The sequence below is a fragment of the Hippopotamus amphibius genome, chromosome 1 (genome assembly GCF_030028045.1).
Source record: "Hippopotamus amphibius kiboko isolate mHipAmp2 chromosome 1, mHipAmp2.hap2, whole genome shotgun sequence".
Classification (NCBI taxonomy): domain Eukaryota; kingdom Metazoa; phylum Chordata; class Mammalia; order Artiodactyla; family Hippopotamidae; genus Hippopotamus; species Hippopotamus amphibius.
In genome coordinates this window covers 87,712,373-87,732,626 of record NC_080186.1, presented here as the reverse complement: position 1 = coordinate 87,732,626, position 20,254 = coordinate 87,712,373, and the positions used below count along the sequence as shown (strand labels likewise).

The window sequence follows — 20,254 nt, the reverse complement described above, 5'->3', positions numbered from 1 at the left end:
TGAGTTCATCAGTCAAATCTATTAGCAGCCTCAGTACCAACTCCATTCTAGTGCAATATTTTTTAAGATGTAGCCAGTGAACTCTGCATAAGAATCACCTGAAGATCATATGAAAGTGCAGATTTCTTGATCTTGTCCCAAGATAATCTGAGTAGCTCTGATGAGGAATGTGCATTTTATAAACACTCCATAGAAACACAAAACTGCTTCATCATAGATTTTTTTAGAATATAACTACTAAGTATGGTTTGAATTGAGTTAATATCATTACTAATAAAATCTCTTAAAAAACAATTGAATAGAACGGAAAAATGAGCTAATATGTGAAATGACATATCAGCAAATAAATACAAATGGCTGATGAACAAAAAAATTAGCTTAACTAAAATTTAAAATAAATTGAGATATTGTAAAGTATTTTATATTTACCAATTTGACTAGTAATAGCTAATTTTATTAGCTATTGATCACTTACTCTGTGTCAAACACTACTCTGCGAGTCACTATAATTATCTCTCTTAGATAACCTTCCCAAGGTCTTACTTTTAAAGCTAATAAGAGTCTGAAATTGGATTCAAACCCTGGCTGTCTGGTCTCATCCTCTCTGCTTTTAAACATTACATTATAATAACATATACTCAGTATTGGTAAGGATGTGAGATACCATACTCTTTTACATAGAACTGAAAATATTAATTAATACAATCTTTCTGAAGTGAATGTGGCAGTATTAAAAGCCTCATATGTACAGATAGTCTAACTCAGAAATTCCATTCCTGGAAATTACCCTAGTACTCATGATATCAAACATATACTGAGCATTTGTTATGTGCCATGAATTGTGTTAAGTGCTTCATATGCATTATCCTATTTAATCCTTACAGAATCTAAGAGGTAGGAACTATTGTAAATCCCATTTTCCAGATGAGGAAACTGAGATGAAGAAAGTCTAAATAACTTGTCCAAGATCATACTGACAGTGGTGAAGCTGGAGTTAAACCGAACCTTAAATTTCAAAACCCACACTCTTTAGTACTATACGGTACCACCTAGCAAGAGCACGATTAGTAAGGATTTATGCAAAGATGAATGTACAAAGACATACATAATAGGGAATCAATGTGAGCAATTTAGTGGTCCAAAAAATGTAGACTCATGAAATAAATTATGGTATAGCTGTATATTAGAATAATGCATTGGCATTAAAAAAATGAAGTGGTAAGGAGTATGATGTATGCAACTTAGTCTCAAATAGCTCAGAAAAACTGTGTATATGTGTATAGATAGAGACATGTAAAGATAGGTAGACAGACATGCATAGTGTATGTGTGCATTCATATCTGTCTGTCTGTCTACCTACCTACCTATTTACCTACCTATCTGAGAGCATATGAGAGAGAGCATGCACGCATACACGCGTACAAATGATAAAGCAACAGGACAAAATGTTAACACTAAGTGATGGCAATACTGCTGGTCTTTGGACTATTCTTTGAACAACAAGGATATAGAGGGCCCTTAAAACTGCTTAAATCAGGCTTGTGGTAACTTTTCAGGTATTAAAGTACAAATCTCCATAAAATAAGGCATACTTACGAAGCAAAAGGAATTTTTAATATGGGATCTGCGTCGTTAACAGCAAGACTCCCAGATTTAAAGTGAGGACTGAACTGTGTCAGATGATTTCGAAGAATTCCAACAGCAACTTGTGCATGTGGATCAAGACTAACTCTGAAAATATTAATTAAAATATGGTTGATTTTTAGGAGTAATTTGTTCAAAATTAGAGATATGTAAAATACTTTATATATAAAGTCAACAGTTTGAACACTAATTAACATACCTGAATATAATAACACTTCCTGGAGACAAATTTTCAAATTCTATTTCTTGAATATATTCATTGGGTCCTTTTGTGGTAACTCCCGCTTGTTTAACAATTTTACTTTCATTAAGCTTAAAAAAATTATATAAAACCATTCAATAGATAATTCTAATGTCCTTAAAATGTTAAACACAGTAGTAAGATGAGAGTCCCAAATACCTGAATATGTTCTCTAATTTCTACTGTGATATTTGGTATTCCATTGATTGAATTAGCATCCTTCCTATAAGGTTCCGTTTTTCTCTCAACAGTTCTAGCTTCAAGAACTACTTCTTCAATTTTGCCTAGGAATATATAAAAACTTTAACAAAATCTCACACTAAACCATCTGAAGTTAAGAATTGCTAAAGGGGTTTTAAATCATTTAACTTAAAGTTGAATATGAAATATGTTAATTTAAAAAAAGCAATCTGAAAGTATATAATTCTACCTAGGATGCAGTTTTTACCCAATGCTTTAAAAAAAAAATCACAACTTAATTAACAAAGCTTTAATTGAAAAGAGATCTTGTCAAGTAATAATGGCTTAGCTCTGAGGAACAATGTACAACTTTCCTAATATTGAGAGGAGAGAAAGTAGAACACTTGGAAGACTTACATTTTAAAAAATGGAATATTTCAAAGATAGAAAAAGTAGGGAAAAATTTAAAACACCCAGATCCCACTACCTTGCTTAAGAAAAGACTCCAAATCCAACTGATGTCGCTGTGCACCCTTTCTTCCCCTTCAGAGATAACCACTGTCTGAAGGTTAGGGTTCAATGATTCTGTGCATTTCTGCGACATATGATGCTTCCCTCAGCAAGCATACTATTCTCCATACTTCCAAGTTTATTTAAGTGGATTCAAGTTATATATACATTTCTGCAACTTCCTTTCTATTGGACAACGTTGTGCTTTTTAGATTTGTTCATATTGCTATATTAGCTCTATCTCATTTATTTCAAATGCCAAATAGTATTCCATTGTATGAATACACCAAAATGCATTCATTTTATTAACGCTGTCACTGTTTTTCTCTATTACAAATAATGTTACAATAAATATTTTTGTGCATATTTCCTAACAGAAATGCAACAGAGCTTCTCAGACATATACCTGGGAATAGAATTGCTGGATCAAAGGATATATAAAACTGCAACTTTATTATTTAAATAATTTGAACTTTAAGCCATTAATCTGACAGTGAAAGACCTTTTGATCCAGAAATCTACTTCTGGAAATATATACTAAGAAAATTGTTCAAAAGAAAAAGAAATTATTCCTGGTGTATATTGAAATCTTAAAGAGCACTGCTAAACATACCCCAAAATATTAAAAATGGAATAGTAACATAACAAAATATAAAATATTCAACACAAAGAAAATGACAATTTTGTGGACTAACAAAATGGAAAATATTTTAAGAATTATCACTTACCAAAAAAAAAAAAAAAACAAAACCCAACCCCTGACATACTACTGTATACACTGAGTACAGCCATGTAAAACTATGTATATGTATATTAGCAACAACTAGATGAGATTACTGAATATAAACTTGTGAACAGTTAAAAAAAAGTAATAAACATTTAACCCTGAAACTATTCAAGTTGATAATTTCTAAAAATGGGAGTTATGAATATTTAGCAACTAGCAATCAATGTAGAATATGATGTTTTATGAGAATCTTCACTCACTCAATCAACAGACTTGGATAGCTGCTGTATGCACAGCAGCATGTTATGGTCATAATATATTATATATAATAATAGTCAGGAAATAAAATACACACGTCTAGAAAAAAATCAAGCAATAATAAGGATATATCTCAAGGATGTATTTTATAACTAAGTGTCAGAATGATATAGAGGACTATAATTGCTATATGTTCAGAGGACAAAAAATTCACTGAGTACTTGCAGAAAACTTCTCAAAGAAGGTGAAATTTTAGTCTTTGAAAGATGTAAAGAATTCATAAATAAGTGGCAGTAAGACTACTTGGGGAGCAGTGAAAATATCTATTTAGTTGAAATAGTGGAGTGACACAGGGCCAGGAAGGTAGATGAGGATGGATTATAAAGAGCCTTAAATATTAAACTATTTTCCATTTTGGTTTATATATGTAAATACGTGTATACACATACATAAAAACACTTGGACACACATACGAATACATATGTATATACACATATACAAACACATGAACATACATATATATTTTCCTGGGTATGGAAGAAATACACGTTCATTTTATACAAATTAGGAGATAAGGGAATGTATTAAGATGAAAACAAAATCACTTCACAGCTCAAAAAAATGTTAACATTTGAGAGTATTTCCAGGTTTTGGTCCATGTAGTAAAAATATACATTGTCAAAAATTTCTAATTCTTTTTCTCAACTACATCTACACTTGCACTGTTACAATATGTATGATATGTAACAACAATTTAATAATATTTATTATTATTGCTATTAACACTTTAACAATATAATATAATCACAATAACATTTTTTAGATCACATTACCAGGGATGCACATGTGAGGCACTTCCTTGCTGTAAAATGAAGTCTTGGGATTCCTGAAAGCAGTTCTAGACACAGATACAACTGATTGATGGATACTAGGTGAGTGTCTTGTTACTGCAACTATGTCTTCATCAACTTGGTCCACATACACCTGAGAAACAAAGAGAAAACATATTTGTGTTCAAATCGGAAAGACTCTAAAATTGAACCTTAAGAAAGAAACCTAGAAAACTGAGTTTCTTGCCTGAATAAAACCCTTCGCTCCAAGCTCTTGGTGAAGTTTATTGATAGCACACCTGGCTGCAATAATGCCACTTTGGAAATTAACTTCACTGGCGTTGGATGGTGATGCTGCAGGATTCCACTTAGTGTAAAACCGTTCTTCAGAAACGACTGAAATCTGAACAAAGTTAAAACTTAGCCATGTGTATGTTTTAATTACAATGAGAACTTTCGGTAAAAATGATCAAAGTTTTTGGCCTTGTGGATTTGGAAAAATAGCACATAAACAAACCTGATGAGGCACTAATTCGTCATAGCCCTTAGTACTTCCACTAGCACAACATGCCATAGAGACAATCGTGGAACTCGGGAGAGCATCATATGCTGACCTATGCTAGAAAACAATAAAGAAACGCAACCAAAAGTTTATTTTCTTTCAGAAGCAAAGTGCCATCCTATAGCATAATGAAGTAAAAGGATAAGTACGTAAATACATTCGATAAGATACATTCATTTGCTTTAAAACAAATAACGAAACATTCAAAAACCTTTGTATCACAGTAACTTATAAACCTAAGGCGCTATTTTGAAGTTTTGTGGCTATTACTTCCACTAAACAGCAGAGAACTAAGTATCAAACCATTTAGCAGAATAAGAAAATACAAGAAACAGGTTAGATGCTTACCACAATAGGACACTCATTATCATGGGTAATATCCATAAACAGGGCATGTGCAATAGCTGGCATTAAAGGCCTCAAACAGGGTTGAACGAAGGATCCAACAGGTTCTCCCCCATATCGGTAAACTAATCTGCCCTCTTCATGACTATCGTACGCACTCATTGCCTCTGCAAAGCGTTACAGAATATTTAAAAAATCTTCATTGTCAGTGTCCAAGAAGAGATTAGATATCGTATCATGACTGACTTTCAAAAAAAGACCACATAAATATTATAAAAAATAAAACTGCTTTAAACATGTAAACAAATGCCCATTAGCTTAAATGATTAAGAAAAAGTCTTCTCTGTAACTTAACCAGAGAAATGGCTTATGCAGGTAAAAGGAAACATACGTTGTTTATTAGGATGCTAGTTATATAAAATCTATGGCAAAAAATCTAAAGATTATATAGGCACGTAGGAGATGAAAAACAGATTTGTATATTATCAACAACAAAAAAATGGTTTTGTTCATGAATCATCAGTTCATTCCACTGGTTTTTCAAGTTGAAATATTTTACCCCAAAGTGGAAATTTTTACTGATGAAAACAGACTAAGTTATATTAGGAAATTTTGAGTAGAATATTTAAAAGAACAGTAACTATGTTGAACATTATTAAACACTGTATATAAAGCTATTAAATGCCTTTTAATCTACTTAAATAAAAACTAAAGCTTTAGATGGGAAAAACACTTTCAATAAGCTTACCTCTTATTAAGGAACTAATGCCCAGTCTAGTAACAAAGATATTGTCCAGGTCTTCACTTCCTGTGAACAGTTCAGCTACTACATATAAATTGGGTTGCAATTTCCTAGCAGCATCCAACATGTACTGCAAAAAGCACAGTCGCAAACGTAACAGAAAGAGAAAAGCAAGATGGTGCAGGGGAAGGAGAGGAGGCAAGACTAGGCATGGATTTGACATAGGAAAGTATCATGCAGCAAAACAAAATGGAAATCCAAGAAGAATTTCCAAACAAATTTAATTATGCATATGTAAGAAAACATAAAACAGACCAATACACACAGGAAACAAGAGAATTTATAAAGAGAATATAACAGTTAAAAAAGCAGATTAGATTTTGCAGATACGGGGACACAGGAGAGGGAAAAAAAGGAAAAAGAAAAATGTTAGCGTCACATTAAAAAATGTAAACCATAACACTGCAATTCTGCTGGGCTTTCCCCCTGTTTTATGTCTTTGTTTTTAATACCTCTAATCAGACTATTAATTTCCAGGCACTTGACAGAACTATTCATGATAAATTCCCTGCTGGTGAATCATTTAGCTATTGCAAAGATTAGGTCTGACTAGACTGAAGCCAGTTCTTCCTACAGATGATAATAAATTTTTTTATTTTTTTTGGCTGTGCTCCGCGGCTTGTGGAATCTTAGTTCCCTGACCCGGGACTGAACTTGGGCCATGGCAGTGAAAGCACTGAGTCCTAACCACTGGACCGCCAGGGAATTCCCCAAAATTCTTAATCAGAAATCAGATCAGCTCCAAAAAATTTTTTTAACATAACATTTGTACAAAGGCTAATAAAATACTTGAAATTCTATCAAGTAAGATCCTAGGGGATTTTGTAACTTAAAATTAAGCAAATTAAATTTTAATATTCTAAGTTTTGCCATAATATTATAACAATCTTAAAAGTGTATTTTTATTTTTGCTGTTTCTAAAGGCACACAGAAAAAAAACCTATGCCATTTTTTTAAGCTAAAAAACATTCTACTACCTTAATTAATGTTCATTAAATTCTCCCAAATCCAATCAATTTTTCTTCACAGTACTTGAAACATATACATTATAATACTGCTTTAAAAGTATAGAAATAGATGTTTTTCAGATAAGCACACATTTCCAAAGAACACAAACTTGTCACTAGGAAACAATCAAAGATCTTATAAATAGAATGAAAATTTGAAGCATTTACAAAGTTGTAAACATAAAGATAATGCTATAAGTGTTGGCATTGCTTAAATTACTGTCAAAAACCCAAAGAAGAACATAAAACTTTTATGTTTACATTTACATTTTTATAAATAATTAATAAAAATTGAATCAATGAGGCTAAAACTAGTTTCAATATGCTGTAATGTTAGTGTTTAAATAATCCCTATAATATGAAATAAGCTATTCAACTTCACAGTGGCTACTAATGTATTGAAAGCAACCTAAAAATAATAAGACAAATTAATATTTATATATTAAAATATAAGATTGATTCTGTTAAACCATTAAGATTAAAATATTAAAAATATTTTAATAATATATACATGGCAATATGGTTGTGTGTGTATTATCAGAGACAATATAATGCACTTCTCTAACTTAAAAATATTAACTCAAACATTTTATAGCCCAGTATTCCATTATTACGCGGCATCAAAAAATTGTCAGAATTATGCATATTATGCAAGTGTTAAATACTACCACCAAATCAATGCTGGTATCCAGCTAGCAAAAGGAAACATATATGTGTATACTCTATTTAAGGAAATCTAGGAAAGAATACTGAATTTCTTTTCTTAATGTAGATGAATTGTTTTTCTGTACCTCAGCTACATGAAGAGGTGTTGAGTGACAGTTATCAAGACGGACTCCCTGGAAATATGTCGCAGCTATTTCAGTGTATTTTTTCATGTGTGCCCAGAGATAAGGACAGTCCTCTGGTTTTTTCCCATAGCGTAACTTAACACTGTCTCCCCAGCAAATAAGTTCTCTCCTTAGATAAACATCTGAACCTGTTAAGAAAGAAGCTTGCTTTCAATGATTCAAGAAATAAAATGAAAATATTTACTTCAAGGAAAAACTGTTGTTTTTAAATTACATTTACTATTTCTAACACAAACCATATATAGGTTAAAATTACATCTAAATGGCATGGGATAAAGTTTTTAAAAATTAATAGTAATTTAGATCTCATATCTATTTTGCTAAAATTGTACCTTACTGTCTCTTCTAAAAATGTGTGCTTAATGACAAAAATTCAAGTTGCTTCTTAAAGGAAAACAATAATAGTAATATCATAGGCCTTTAAAGCTATAGTTCTACCAAAAGCATTTAAAGCTCCATCTCCACCTTGCTATCCATTTTTGGCAACAGGTGACATTAAATCCATGGTGTAGAGCAGAATGGCTTTTTTCATTTAGAATGGTTAGAAAGGAGAGGGCAGAGATACTTAAATTCAAAGCTACCTTCTTTTTTTTTTAATGAGATTTCTGAATTAAATTTAATGTCATTGAAACAGGCTTCTAATTCTAAAATGTTAAAAAAAAATATACTGAGAGGTCCCCTGCAAAATTCTTCCTGGCAATGAAATAGCTGTAGAAAAATAAGATGCTAGGATTAAGTGAGAAGGACTTTAAAAACAATGGGTTTCTAGTTTAACTGCCATTCAAATACCTTAAATACTCCTCTGGCTAATGAGTGAAAACATCTCTTATAGTAAACATTTGTAATAATAGAGGTTTCAAATGTCTTTTAAAAATGCAATAAATTGTTGCCTAAATAAAATCTTAGGTAGAACCACAATATAAAGTAGATATATAAAAGCTATTTTGTTTGAGGAGATAAGGGGTAGAAAAGGAAAGGAGGGGAAAGAAGAACGTAAATCCCATCCTGTTAATCCCTTCTCTTCTCTCTCAAACTGTATGCACTTCTGGCATCTGTAATGAAACAGTTCAAAAACCACTGGCCTAGTGGAGGGAAATAAATAAATAAATAATTCATATTTTGAGCCTGCCACGAACTTTTATTTCCCTATTCAAAGAGCAGTTAACAAAAATGACATACCTGGTTCAGCAAAGTTTCTAAGGGGATCATCTCCCATTACCCATCCATTATGTGCCATCAGAAAACAAGCCTTATTTGGGACATGAATCATAGATTCTTCTGTGGAGACGGATGTGTCTTCAAAAGGGAAAGTAAAATATCTAGGGAGACACAATTAAGTGTGAAATCCATACAGAGAAACTCCTTGGAGAGAATCTGAATAAGCACTATTAAGACTAAGCTTCCTACCTAATGAACAGAATAGGTAAGGTTAGTTTGACACCATTTATGGAAATAAACTGCAATATAGGTAAAAAAAATCATCAGTAGACTTTTTGAGTAAATCTAGTAGGATTTGAGAAATTGAGTTAGTATTATAGCATATCTGATTAACATTCTAAATAATAACTTTAAAAATCTCATAAAATTACTAAGAAAATTACTGAGGCACTGACATTATCTTGCAAAGATTTTTTACTACACTTCAGTTGCCTCATCTATGCTGTATGTTACTTATAAGGAGCTAAATGCTTGCTTAATTTGATTAACATTGAATTTATTAGTAAGTACGCAGTCCTCCAGAAACATAAAAGTAAATGATTATAAATTGGTTCCTACTGATGATAGTTACTCTAATTAAAGATTTGCCTAACAAAATTAATTAATATTAATCCTAGTTCCATATCAAAACTTGTTTCAATTTAAGAAATGTATTGAGTCACACATTGAAGGAAATATTTAAGTTAATTTGAAGAGTTTAGTACACTTTTCAATTTTTAACTTTTAACGAGAAGAAAACAAAATCAGAATACCTGGTAACCAAAGGATATTTTCTAGTGACAGGTCCTCGTTTAGGACCATGGCCAGCCAGTCGTTCATAAAACACATTTCCCAAAAGGCAATTGACTGCCTAGAAAACATGAAATTATGTTATGTCAACAACGACATAGGCAGAACACTCTTTGACATACATCAAAGCAACATCCTTTTTGACCCACCTCCTAGAATCATGGAAATAAAATCAAGAATAAACGAATGGGACCTCATGAAACTTAAAAGCTTTTGCACAGCAAAAGAAACCATAAACAAGACTAAAAGGCAACCCTCAGAATGGGAAAAACAACGACAAAAAACAGTATTAAGACTCAAAGAAAAACAGCAGCTCAAAAGAAGTAGGTAAAACCTGTTCCTGATGATAGTTCACAAGTTGATGCTTCTCTGAATTTAATTCCTCAATTCTCTTCCGCAACCAATTGCAGCATTCATTAATTGCGGCTGGTCCATTGCTTGAAGCAGATAAAGCAACACAAATATTATTTAAGGGTTTTACAAATTCTACATTTAAAAATTTTCTAATAAGGGTCATAGAAACTTTAAATATATTCACCAGGATCTTAATTATGGCTGAAGAAGTTTTCCAATTGTATACATTTTTACATGTATAGAAACACAAAGCAGCCCGCAGACAGAAGGGGAAACATCATGCATTTGAAGTAGTCGAATTATGGTGAATTACTTTATTTCATTTTCTATTCAAGATTTTAACAAATAGCATGAAAATAATACTAGTCATAAAAGTTTACAAATAATATTACTCTTTAATATGTAGTAAAATACAAAACATACTCATGTGGTATGAAAGTTGCCAGCGCAACGTTCATATCTACAGTACAGCCAAGCCGTCTGTATTCAGGATCCTGAATAACCTTAAGGTGTTGTTTTGGATCAGGCTTTGCTGTTTTCCTGTTTTCTGAAAGGAAGAAAATATATCTTAAATGCAGATATGCATAAGTAGATTATAACTGTTACTGATTTCAAATTTTTAGTTTATAATTTTTTCTTAGAAAATAAATGTTTATTTCATAAGCATCCTTCCTACCTCCCTGTCCGTCCTCCTGCACACCACCTAACACACACACACACACACACACACACACACACACACACACAGAGAAGGAAACAGACTAACTGACTGATTGACAAAAAAAAAACAAAACCAACAACACTATAGAAGAAAAACATAGCAATTCCTACCAGTCCGACCCCAGTCCCATCTTCTGCCTCAGTCAGCATTCAGTTATCCCTCACATTTTTTAGGGCATTAAGGATGCTGATGGCACAAATTTTCTTCCCAGGTGCTACCAAATACACTAATGTTAGGAGTTCTTTTTCATCAAAGATTGCCTTCTATTCTAAAAAGTAAGTCTTATTAACAACATGACTTCCTCTGAAAGAAGCACACAGGTTCGTTTTTATCCTTTTTTACTTTTCATCAACAAGCACATTCCTCTTACATAATAATAAAAAAAATGAAAAAAGTAAACATTTTGTGGGGGGACTTTTCACTCTTATTCTGGAATTTGTTCCTAATAAATCAGGTATTGGTGCAGAATTGCCTCCACTGGGTTTGATTTTATATTAATTAGTATCTGGCTTATTCCAAACAGATTTGAAATGGCTTATAAAGGCACAAACAAAATAAGATAAAAATTAAACAGATTTTGAAATGCAGTTTCTGAGGTTAATCTAGAAAAGTAACATACATGAAAAATGCCAAGAAATGTTTAAAAAAGAGAAAAAGGTACACAATCAGTGTATATTATAAATCAGTGTTTAGTATTGGTAGACTAAAAGACAGACCACTGGAACAGCACAGCTACCAGGTTCATGTATATTTAGTATATGATTATACATCATGAAGTATTATGGTGGTACCCCAAATCACTGGAAAAGGATGGATTATCAACTCAACATCATTTTAAAAATAGGAATAAAGTTAAATATCTTCTTTATATAAATTCCAGGTATATTACATATTTAAAAGTAAAATATAAATAAGATTATCAGATTGTTAATTGTTATAGATTGTTGTTTAAAGGTCTAGGCAAAATGTGAAATCAGTAGCCATAAAAGAAAAGATCAACAAATTTGGAAAAAAACCCACCATAAACAAGAGCTAAAAGATCAACAGCATACTAGGAGGATATATTTGAGGCCGCTATAATAAGGAATCACTAATAATAATAAGTCAATATGAAAAAGACAAAAAACCCAATAGAAAAGTAAGGAAAGAACATTAATAGGCAACTGATAGAAGAACTATAAATGGCTAATTAACATGTGAAAAGATATTTCACTAATAAGCAAAGAAATGTAAATTAATGAATATATTTTCCCTTACTGACAAAGATTATAAAGATTAATGGTATCTAATGTTGATGATGGTATAGCTAGTGATAATGTAAACTGGTACAACTTGTGTTGAAAAGCAATTTGACAATATATATCATAAATTTATCATTAAATTTATGTACTCTTTGACCTATGAATTCTATGTCTAACAAATTTTCCTACAGATTTACTCACATATCAAGTAAAGATAACACGTACAAGGATATATTTTCTATTTTACTGCTTATAAGAATATAAATTCCCCTAAGGCAAGGGCTTGCTACTACATTCACCATTGAATCCCCATGCTTGGAAGAGTGCGTTGTACATAATAGGTGATTCAATAAATACATACTGAATGCATGAATGAATGAGAAATGAACTGCAAATAATCTATCAAAAAGGCTAAGGAAATTCAAGTACTTTTAAAAAGTATATTGGAGGACTTCCCAGGTGGTGCAACGGTCAAGAATCCACCTGCCAACGCAGGGGACACAGGTTTGAGCCCTGGTCTGGGAAGATCCCACATGCCGCAGAGAAACTAAGCCCATGCACCACAACTACTGAGCTTGCACTCTAGAGCCTCTGTGCCACAACTACTGAGTCCATGTGCCGCAACTACTGAAGCCCACGTGCCTAGAACCCGTGCTCCACAGCAAGAGAAGCCTGCGCACTGCAACGAAGAGTAGCCCCCGCTTGCTACAACTAAAGAAAAGCCTGCCTGCAGCAATGAAGACCCAACATAGCCAATAAATAACAAACAAACAAACAAACAAACAAACCCCAGTGTATTGGTATTCAGAGGGCAAAAGAAACAATGAGCTGTAATAAGATTATGCTGTCAACTAAAAGAACAAGTTGTTAGTCTGTATGCTGTAGTCTTATCTGTGTGTGTATAAAATAGATATAAATGCTCATATAAAACTTACAAATATAATTTATATATACCTAATTATATAAAGTTGGAATTTCTTTCAAAAAGTCTGAAAAGAAATACAAGAAACTATTAATTGATAGTTCCTTCTAATAAGTAGGTTTTGGGGGAGACAAAATCACACATTCCATTTATTATATTTTTGCACATTATTGCAAATAAATAATATAGCTTATAAATATCAGAGGGAAGGGAGGATGGAGGCCCTTTAGTAAAATAAAACACGAAGGAAAGTTAATATAAAAAATTCATGTATTAAGATGTTACACAATTGTGAAAACTGAATCTGACCCTAAGCTTCCTGGGCCTCAAGTCATACTGACGTCTACTTTGAAGGTGATATTTATGGGCCTACTCGAGTTCTAGTTTCTGGATAAGGAAGAAGATCCCTTATTTTAAGAACCAGCAAAGATCCTTGCTGTTAGGTTGTCCTATGCTAATTGTAGATACATTCTTCATAATTTTTCTAATTTGCCTCCTAATAACCCTAATTTCTCTTTCAGCATGGTTTTTCCTATCCTACTTTGTCAGGGACACAATGATTAACTTTTTGAGGTTAATTACATCCTTAACTGAAGATCTGTTTCTCTATCTTTGCTACTGACTAGTATCTGAATCAGTCTCACTAGCGGTTAAGTGGCCTTAACGGTGGGCACCATCAGCTAGAAGCCCCTCCACCTCAGTAAAGAGTTCTACGTTAGCCAACAGAAAACAATTACATCTCTCAGTTTCAAAGCCTGTTTCAAGTCTTTGACAGCTGAAATAATCTGCCCTACTTACCTGCCATTCATGCATTTAACAAATATACATTGAGCTCTACGGTATTCTGAGCATTGTGCTAAGAAACCAATGTAGACACAATCCCCAAGGGAAATAATTAGGCATTACATGCCCTTTAGATATCTCTGCTAAGTCTCAGATAGCTTCCAGAATCAGCTTTAGAGCATCAAAAACAACACAAATACCATATAATAATAATAACAGATTTAATAACGTGTTAACCAAGAGAAGAATTATCACTTCAAGAGTAATACTAAATTTCTTAAAATCGATAGAAACATTCTAGTGTCTCTCCTTTACCTTGTGTAAGAAGTCCTCTAAATTGCTCAACTGCTTTGTCAACATCTACTTGGAAAAATTCCCAGAGGTGAATCTTTGGAAAAATATCCTCCCAAATTATTTTTCGAATGCACTGAAAAATATCAACAGTTAAAATATATTTAAAATCTTTCTACTAAATATTATTTAGCATATTAAAAGACAGGTTCTAAATGATTTTCAACCATACATTTACTTTATACTTTAGAAATTTTGCTATTGTTTTAGTGTGGTATTCCACTATACATACTGACATTCATTTGACGATCATTTTCAATCAAAGCAGGTACTCCTCTTTCTTTGTATTTCCCTTCCGCAACGTCACAGGATAAATGCCAAAGTGCTCTGTCTAAAACCCAGGCAGGTTTTAAGTGTGGGGAATTCACAAGGTTATATGCACTTTCTGGATGTTCCTGGAGCCATCGACTATTAGCAGCTTAAAGAAAAAGGAAAAACATAAAGGAGTATTATGTAATTAAACTGAAGTTTAAAGGTGAAATAAAACATCAACATCTACCCCTCACTTTCTTAGATATCAATATTTTATAATGATACTGTAGTATGAAAACAATTTTTTGCTTCTATTTTTATTTCACCATACATCTATTTCACCATACATTTTTCTTTCCTATTGTAGGAGTTTTTAATTGACAGTAAATAGGGTCAACATTGACTTATTAATGCCACTGCATGAATTGTTTACTATTGTGGTGGGAGTTAAGAACAGTCTGTCCTTGGCCTGTTCTGACGGTCCTTGGGTGAACTATATTTTCGAATGCTGCTTCTAAACCCAAAGGACTTTTCCTTTAAGGAAGACTGGGCTTTTGCCCGATGTCAAGTTCTCTGGCCTCATTAAAGCAGACGGTTGCTTGTAACTTCAGCTCTGGTTTAGGCTTTTCAGTGTCTGGCTATTATTAGGTTCTAGGGCAGAAGAGCCCCCTGACATTTATTCTCTCCAGGAGCTTTCCCTTTTTACTCCTGGTCTTCTGAGTGAGAGGGCCCTTCTTCGGCTGCACCTAAGCTCTAGGTTCTCTCACCTACCTTTAGAATGCAAAATGTCATTTATCTCTTTTTTCCCTACATATCATGTTCTCCTGTGGTTTTTTTTTTTTTTTTTTGGAGGTGAGAGGGAGGTGAGATTCCTTCCTCTAGATCTTTAAATATGCTTATATCTCCCCAAAGCTAAGAATACAAACACACATCTTATCTAAACAGTTATTTCTCTAAGTTCTGCAGCGTCTATTAGTATTGAGACCAAACGTCTTGAAAATCCAACCTGTATCTACTGCTTCCACTTTCTCCCCACTCTCATTCCTTTTCTCACTTCAATATGCTTCTACAGCCAGCACTCCACTGAGATTACTCCAGCCTCCTAATCATGAAATTTAGTGTTACTTTCTCATTTTCATCACTTTCAATCTCTGCAACATTTGCCATTACTAATTAGTCCTTCCTTGATTTACAAAAGACCTCTTCCTTGATTTACAAAAGGTGTTGTTTTCTTGGTTGCTTTAAAATTTTCCTTCTCTCTTTTGTGCCCTCTCTCTTCCTTCTCATCTGCTTTAAACCTTGGAGCGAGGTTTGCTTCATGTTAGTCCTTCTCTTTCCTTGAACATGCTCATCACATCCACTCTTCTCTGTACATCTCTCAAACTGGTCCAGGCCCCAGCTGAGGCCAAGGCACATCTACCCAAGCACATGATGGATAGCACTGCCTGGGGACAGCATGTTAACTCAAAATCCATTCATAGGTCCACATATATCTACACTGAAAGTGTGATACATTCCAGGCTCTGTTCTATGAGCTAGATATTCTGCAGCAAATAGGTGAGCAAGGTTCCTGTGCTCATGGAGCTTTCATTCTAGAATGGGTTGTTTTGTTTGTTTTTATTTTTAATTTTGCTTAGACAATCCTGATGGAAGAAAAGTCAGTTCTCCCATAGGTAACCTCTTTGTATAGCTAGTCTTGAAAGGTTAATAAGATATATTGTTTTGATGACTGATAAAAGTGAGGCTGAGAAACTGCTGAAAGAAATATACTCAAAGAACAAGCGTGTAGCTTGTATCTTATTATCCCTTTGTAAGTTCAGAATCAGAATCAGGAGTTTTGCAAGGTATGTCAAGCATTTACAACATTGGAGATAATTTGTTTTAATTTATTAATAAAAGTTAGAAACATTTTGTTTCATCTTTACAAGGGACTAATGCCCTGTAAATTCATTCTCAGGAGTGGTTAATGTACGTGAAAGTAGTAACAATTATTCAGTACCTACCATATGCCAGGAATTGTTAAATGCATTAATTTATTAACCCTCATGTCCCTCCACATGATATAGGACATACTATTATGTTCCTTTGACAGATGAGGAACTGAGATAAGTGAAAAGTCACACAGCCAGGAAAACACCTGGGCAAGTCTCTTCAGAATCTGCAATCTAAGCACTTTGCTCTATGGCTGAGATGAATGTGGTCATGCCTTGTTCACTCAGCTGAGAACCCTTACAATCCCTACAGAGTTTTAAAATCATTATTATTTTTAGTTTCATTTATATGATAAATCATTTAGTAAGTCATTGATTTACTTAGTATTTAATAGACAGAATACATAAGAAGCAGAGATGCTGTAATAAAAGTTACATTGATAATTCTCCAAATTTGAATCAAGATAGTTTTCCCAAGATTTATCATCATAGTCATTGCAATTCAAGCTTATGTAAGAGAAAAATGTCATGATAATTATATCGAATTTGGATTTTCATTAAGAATAAATATTAAGGCAACCCCAACTTTTTACATGGTAAAATCCTGAAACTTTATTTCTTATTTCAATTTTATGAAACAAAATCAAGTGCAAAACGAAAGAATTCTAAACATTAGGTAATAAAAGTATTTTTCTACTTCTACATGAAAGAGGAGTCAAACTCCAAACTATGACTTACATAATCAAAATCAAAAATGAAAGATGGACCTCCAGAGTAGCATAGTAAAGAAAGTTTCTGGAAATTGTCCTGAGGGCCTCTGGCACATGGGAAAACATTTATTCAAGAAAATCTACTAATTCTTGGTAAGCATAGCAAGAGTCTGTGGCATTTGAACCACAACCTGCTCCCTTATCCCTCCCAACCAACTATTTGTTATGGAAGCTCTACCCCAGGTGCTCTTCTCCAGGCAGCTGTGGCCAAGATGGGAGATGCCCTTTCCCAACTCCCAGTCTGGGGTTAGTTTCATTCTGGGAAAGGCAGGCTGCCTGTGTTTCTCACTCCCTCTAGACCCGAGTTATAGAAGCTCTATTCCAGGTTGCAGGTAGAGAAACCTTGGCTCTTCTCCTTCACCGAGCCCCCTCTTGTAGGGTAGCTGCCCTACCCCAGCTGTGGGAGGCCCAGAATACTGGGACTCTAATTGCCCCCAAGAGCGGGAGCTTGCTTGTAGGGTGGAGGTTCCACACACGGAGGGGCAACCAAGAAAACCAGAGATTGCCACCTCCTGCTTGAGCAGACCCAGAATGGGGTGGCACTCCACGAAAAGCAATCCTGTCCCCAGCTCTGGAGCAGTGGCACAGGCGTTTTGCTCAGGAGGCAAGCCATAAGGATGAAGAGCTGTGTCTGAAAGGACTGAGTTTATTTGGAACAACAAGTGGAGAACTCCATGCCTAAGAATGATGTTCAAAATAATGGTGACCTTGGTGGGGAGCAGTTGAGAGAATGCTGATAGCTCCATGATACAAGAAAAAATGAGAGCAACCAGAAATCTCATAGAGAACCAGGGAAAGAGATAGCCGAGGAGAGCTCTCCCAGGATCACAGGGAACAACGAAGTTTGGGAAGGCTGAGTGCACTTGGATGCAGCCCCTCAGGAACAATCCTAGAAGGACATGGGAAAGACTTGAAAGCATTCCCCAAACCACATACACATCCATCAACACAGGACAGAAAGTCACCGGCAAAGGGACATAAATACAACCTCTAACCAAACACCGAGTGAACAATGAAGTACACTCTGACCCAGGGTGACTTCTAGGAGGCCAGCCTTATAAATAAATCACATTCACCTCTGGCAGTCTGGAAGACCATGTGTATGCCCAAGGCTGAGCTGTCTCAGCAGCAGTCAGATAGGGAACCCCCAAACTAACCATTTCAGGTTTATTTTTTTCCAACCTTTCAACTGTCAACCTATCTGTATGTTCAAATTTAAAGTATGGTATGTAGACAGCATATATCTGGATCTTTTTTATTGACTCTGATAATCTCTGCCTTTCAGGATATTACTTTCAAGATTCCCTAAGTCTTTGGCTTCCAAAATTTTTACTATGATGTGTCTGAGTGTGGCTCTCTTCTGTTTATGTTACTTGGAGATCCCTGAGTTTTAGGATGTGTAAATTAATGTTGAAGGTTGGGAGGCTTTCAGCCATTATTTCTTCAAGTATTTTTTCCATTCTTTCCTCTCCTTCTGGTATTTCCATGTCTCACATTTCACTGAAGCTCCACTCATTTTCATCTTTTTCTTTCTGTTCTTTAGATTGCATAGTCACTCTTCACTAATCCTTTCCTCCGTCAACTCAAATATTCTGCTGATCAGCTCTGGTAAATTCTTCATTTTGGTTATTTACTTTTCAACTCCAGAATTCTCATTTGGATCTTTTAAAAAATTTCTATTTATGATATTCTCTCTTTGACGTGATATCATCATAATATCTATCCTCCTTTACTGCCTTAAGTTGGTTTCCTTTAGTTCTTTAAATACGTTTTTAATACTTGCTTTAAAGTCCATTTCAAGTATGACATCTAGGACTTCTCAAAGGTGATTTCTGTTGCCTACGTTTTTCTTGGTGAGAGTCACACTTTGCTGTTTCTTTACGTCTCAATTTTTTGTTGAGTGTTGGTGATTTAGATAATATAATAACTGTAGTAAACCTGGATGCTGATTCCATCCCCTCCAGGTCTTTTTGGTTGCTTGTTTGTGGCTTGTCAGGAGTATTTTAGGGAAGTCTATTTCCCCCACAGTGTGTAGCCTTGATGTTGCTACTCAGAAGGCGCAGCCTTGGCCATGGGCAGTCAGCCTGGGATGATGGTGGTTTTTAGCAGGGCTCCCTTAAGTGTCTTTTTCCCTGAACTCTGTTAAGCTATCTGCTTCTGCTAGTATCACACTCAGTTATTACTCTCCTGAGCTGTTACTCAGGCTGACTGTGCTATTATTTTTGATAATATTCTGGAGCATAAATTGCAACACAATATGATCCAATTAAATTTGAGTTCCCTGGCAAAAGTAGTCTTTGAGGCCTGACTTTGAGGCTTGTGCTAATGCCAGGAAGGCTCTTATTAGCTGTCTTTTCCCTGGTTCTCTCTATTAGACTACTAGGTAGCCTGTGGTTTAGCATGTTGCTCTCATGAAGATACCAGCCACCTCTTGACTGTTTACCACCAAAGTCTCCATTGTTTTCAATAGCGCTCATAGGCTTGAACTTCCCCATGCTATGTACCAAATAAAGTCCATTCTTACTTTGTTCTTACTGAACATCTCTTCCTCTGGGCAGAACACCAGTGTCACTGCTCCACCACTGGTGGCAGGGAAAGCAGACTCTGGTTTTCTTGGCTTACCTCTCCACATGTGGAACTCCAACCCACAAGCAAGCTGGGGCAAGGCTCCAGTATTCCTGACCTGCCATGCACCGGGTAGACCTTTCTCTCTATGAGTGGGGGCTGGGTGAAGGAAAGGAGCCCCACACCTCTCATCTGCTCTCGCCTGGAATAGTTTTGTAACATAGTGCTGAAAGAGGGGAATGAGAAACACTGGAAGCCTGCCGAATTCAACCACAGCCCTAGAATGGGAGCCAGGGAGAAAGGGAGCCAGGGAGAAAGGGAGCCTGGTGTCCTTGGGAGCACCTGCTAGGAACAGACCTATCAACACTGAGCTGAGGCAGGGCAGGGAGGGAGGAGCAGG

At 34.7% G+C, this 20,254-nt stretch overlaps 1 protein-coding gene across 2 annotated transcripts in view; it reads right to left on the bottom strand.

The window, feature by feature from the left end:
* AGL (amylo-alpha-1, 6-glucosidase, 4-alpha-glucanotransferase) overlaps positions 1-20,254 on the bottom strand; it is an 80,897-nt gene that overhangs the window by 44,518 nt on the left and 16,125 nt on the right. For both annotated transcript variants that reach the window (XM_057710521.1, XM_057718286.1), the window contains exons 6-20: positions 14,573-14,754; positions 14,301-14,412; positions 10,742-10,865; positions 10,299-10,401; positions 9,928-10,025; positions 9,137-9,276; positions 7,898-8,085; positions 6,046-6,169; positions 5,301-5,464; positions 4,908-5,009; positions 4,638-4,793; positions 4,394-4,544; positions 2,045-2,169; positions 1,844-1,956; positions 1,597-1,731 (exon numbers count right to left, since the gene is read on the bottom strand). In XM_057710521.1, the coding sequence (XP_057566504.1) occupies positions 1,597-1,731; positions 1,844-1,956; positions 2,045-2,169; positions 4,394-4,544; positions 4,638-4,793; positions 4,908-5,009; positions 5,301-5,464; positions 6,046-6,169; positions 7,898-8,085; positions 9,137-9,276; positions 9,928-10,025; positions 10,299-10,401; positions 10,742-10,865; positions 14,301-14,412; positions 14,573-14,754 (2,017 nt within the window). The remainder of the gene's footprint in view (positions 1-1,596; positions 1,732-1,843; positions 1,957-2,044; positions 2,170-4,393; positions 4,545-4,637; positions 4,794-4,907; positions 5,010-5,300; positions 5,465-6,045; positions 6,170-7,897; positions 8,086-9,136; positions 9,277-9,927; positions 10,026-10,298; positions 10,402-10,741; positions 10,866-14,300; positions 14,413-14,572; positions 14,755-20,254) is intronic.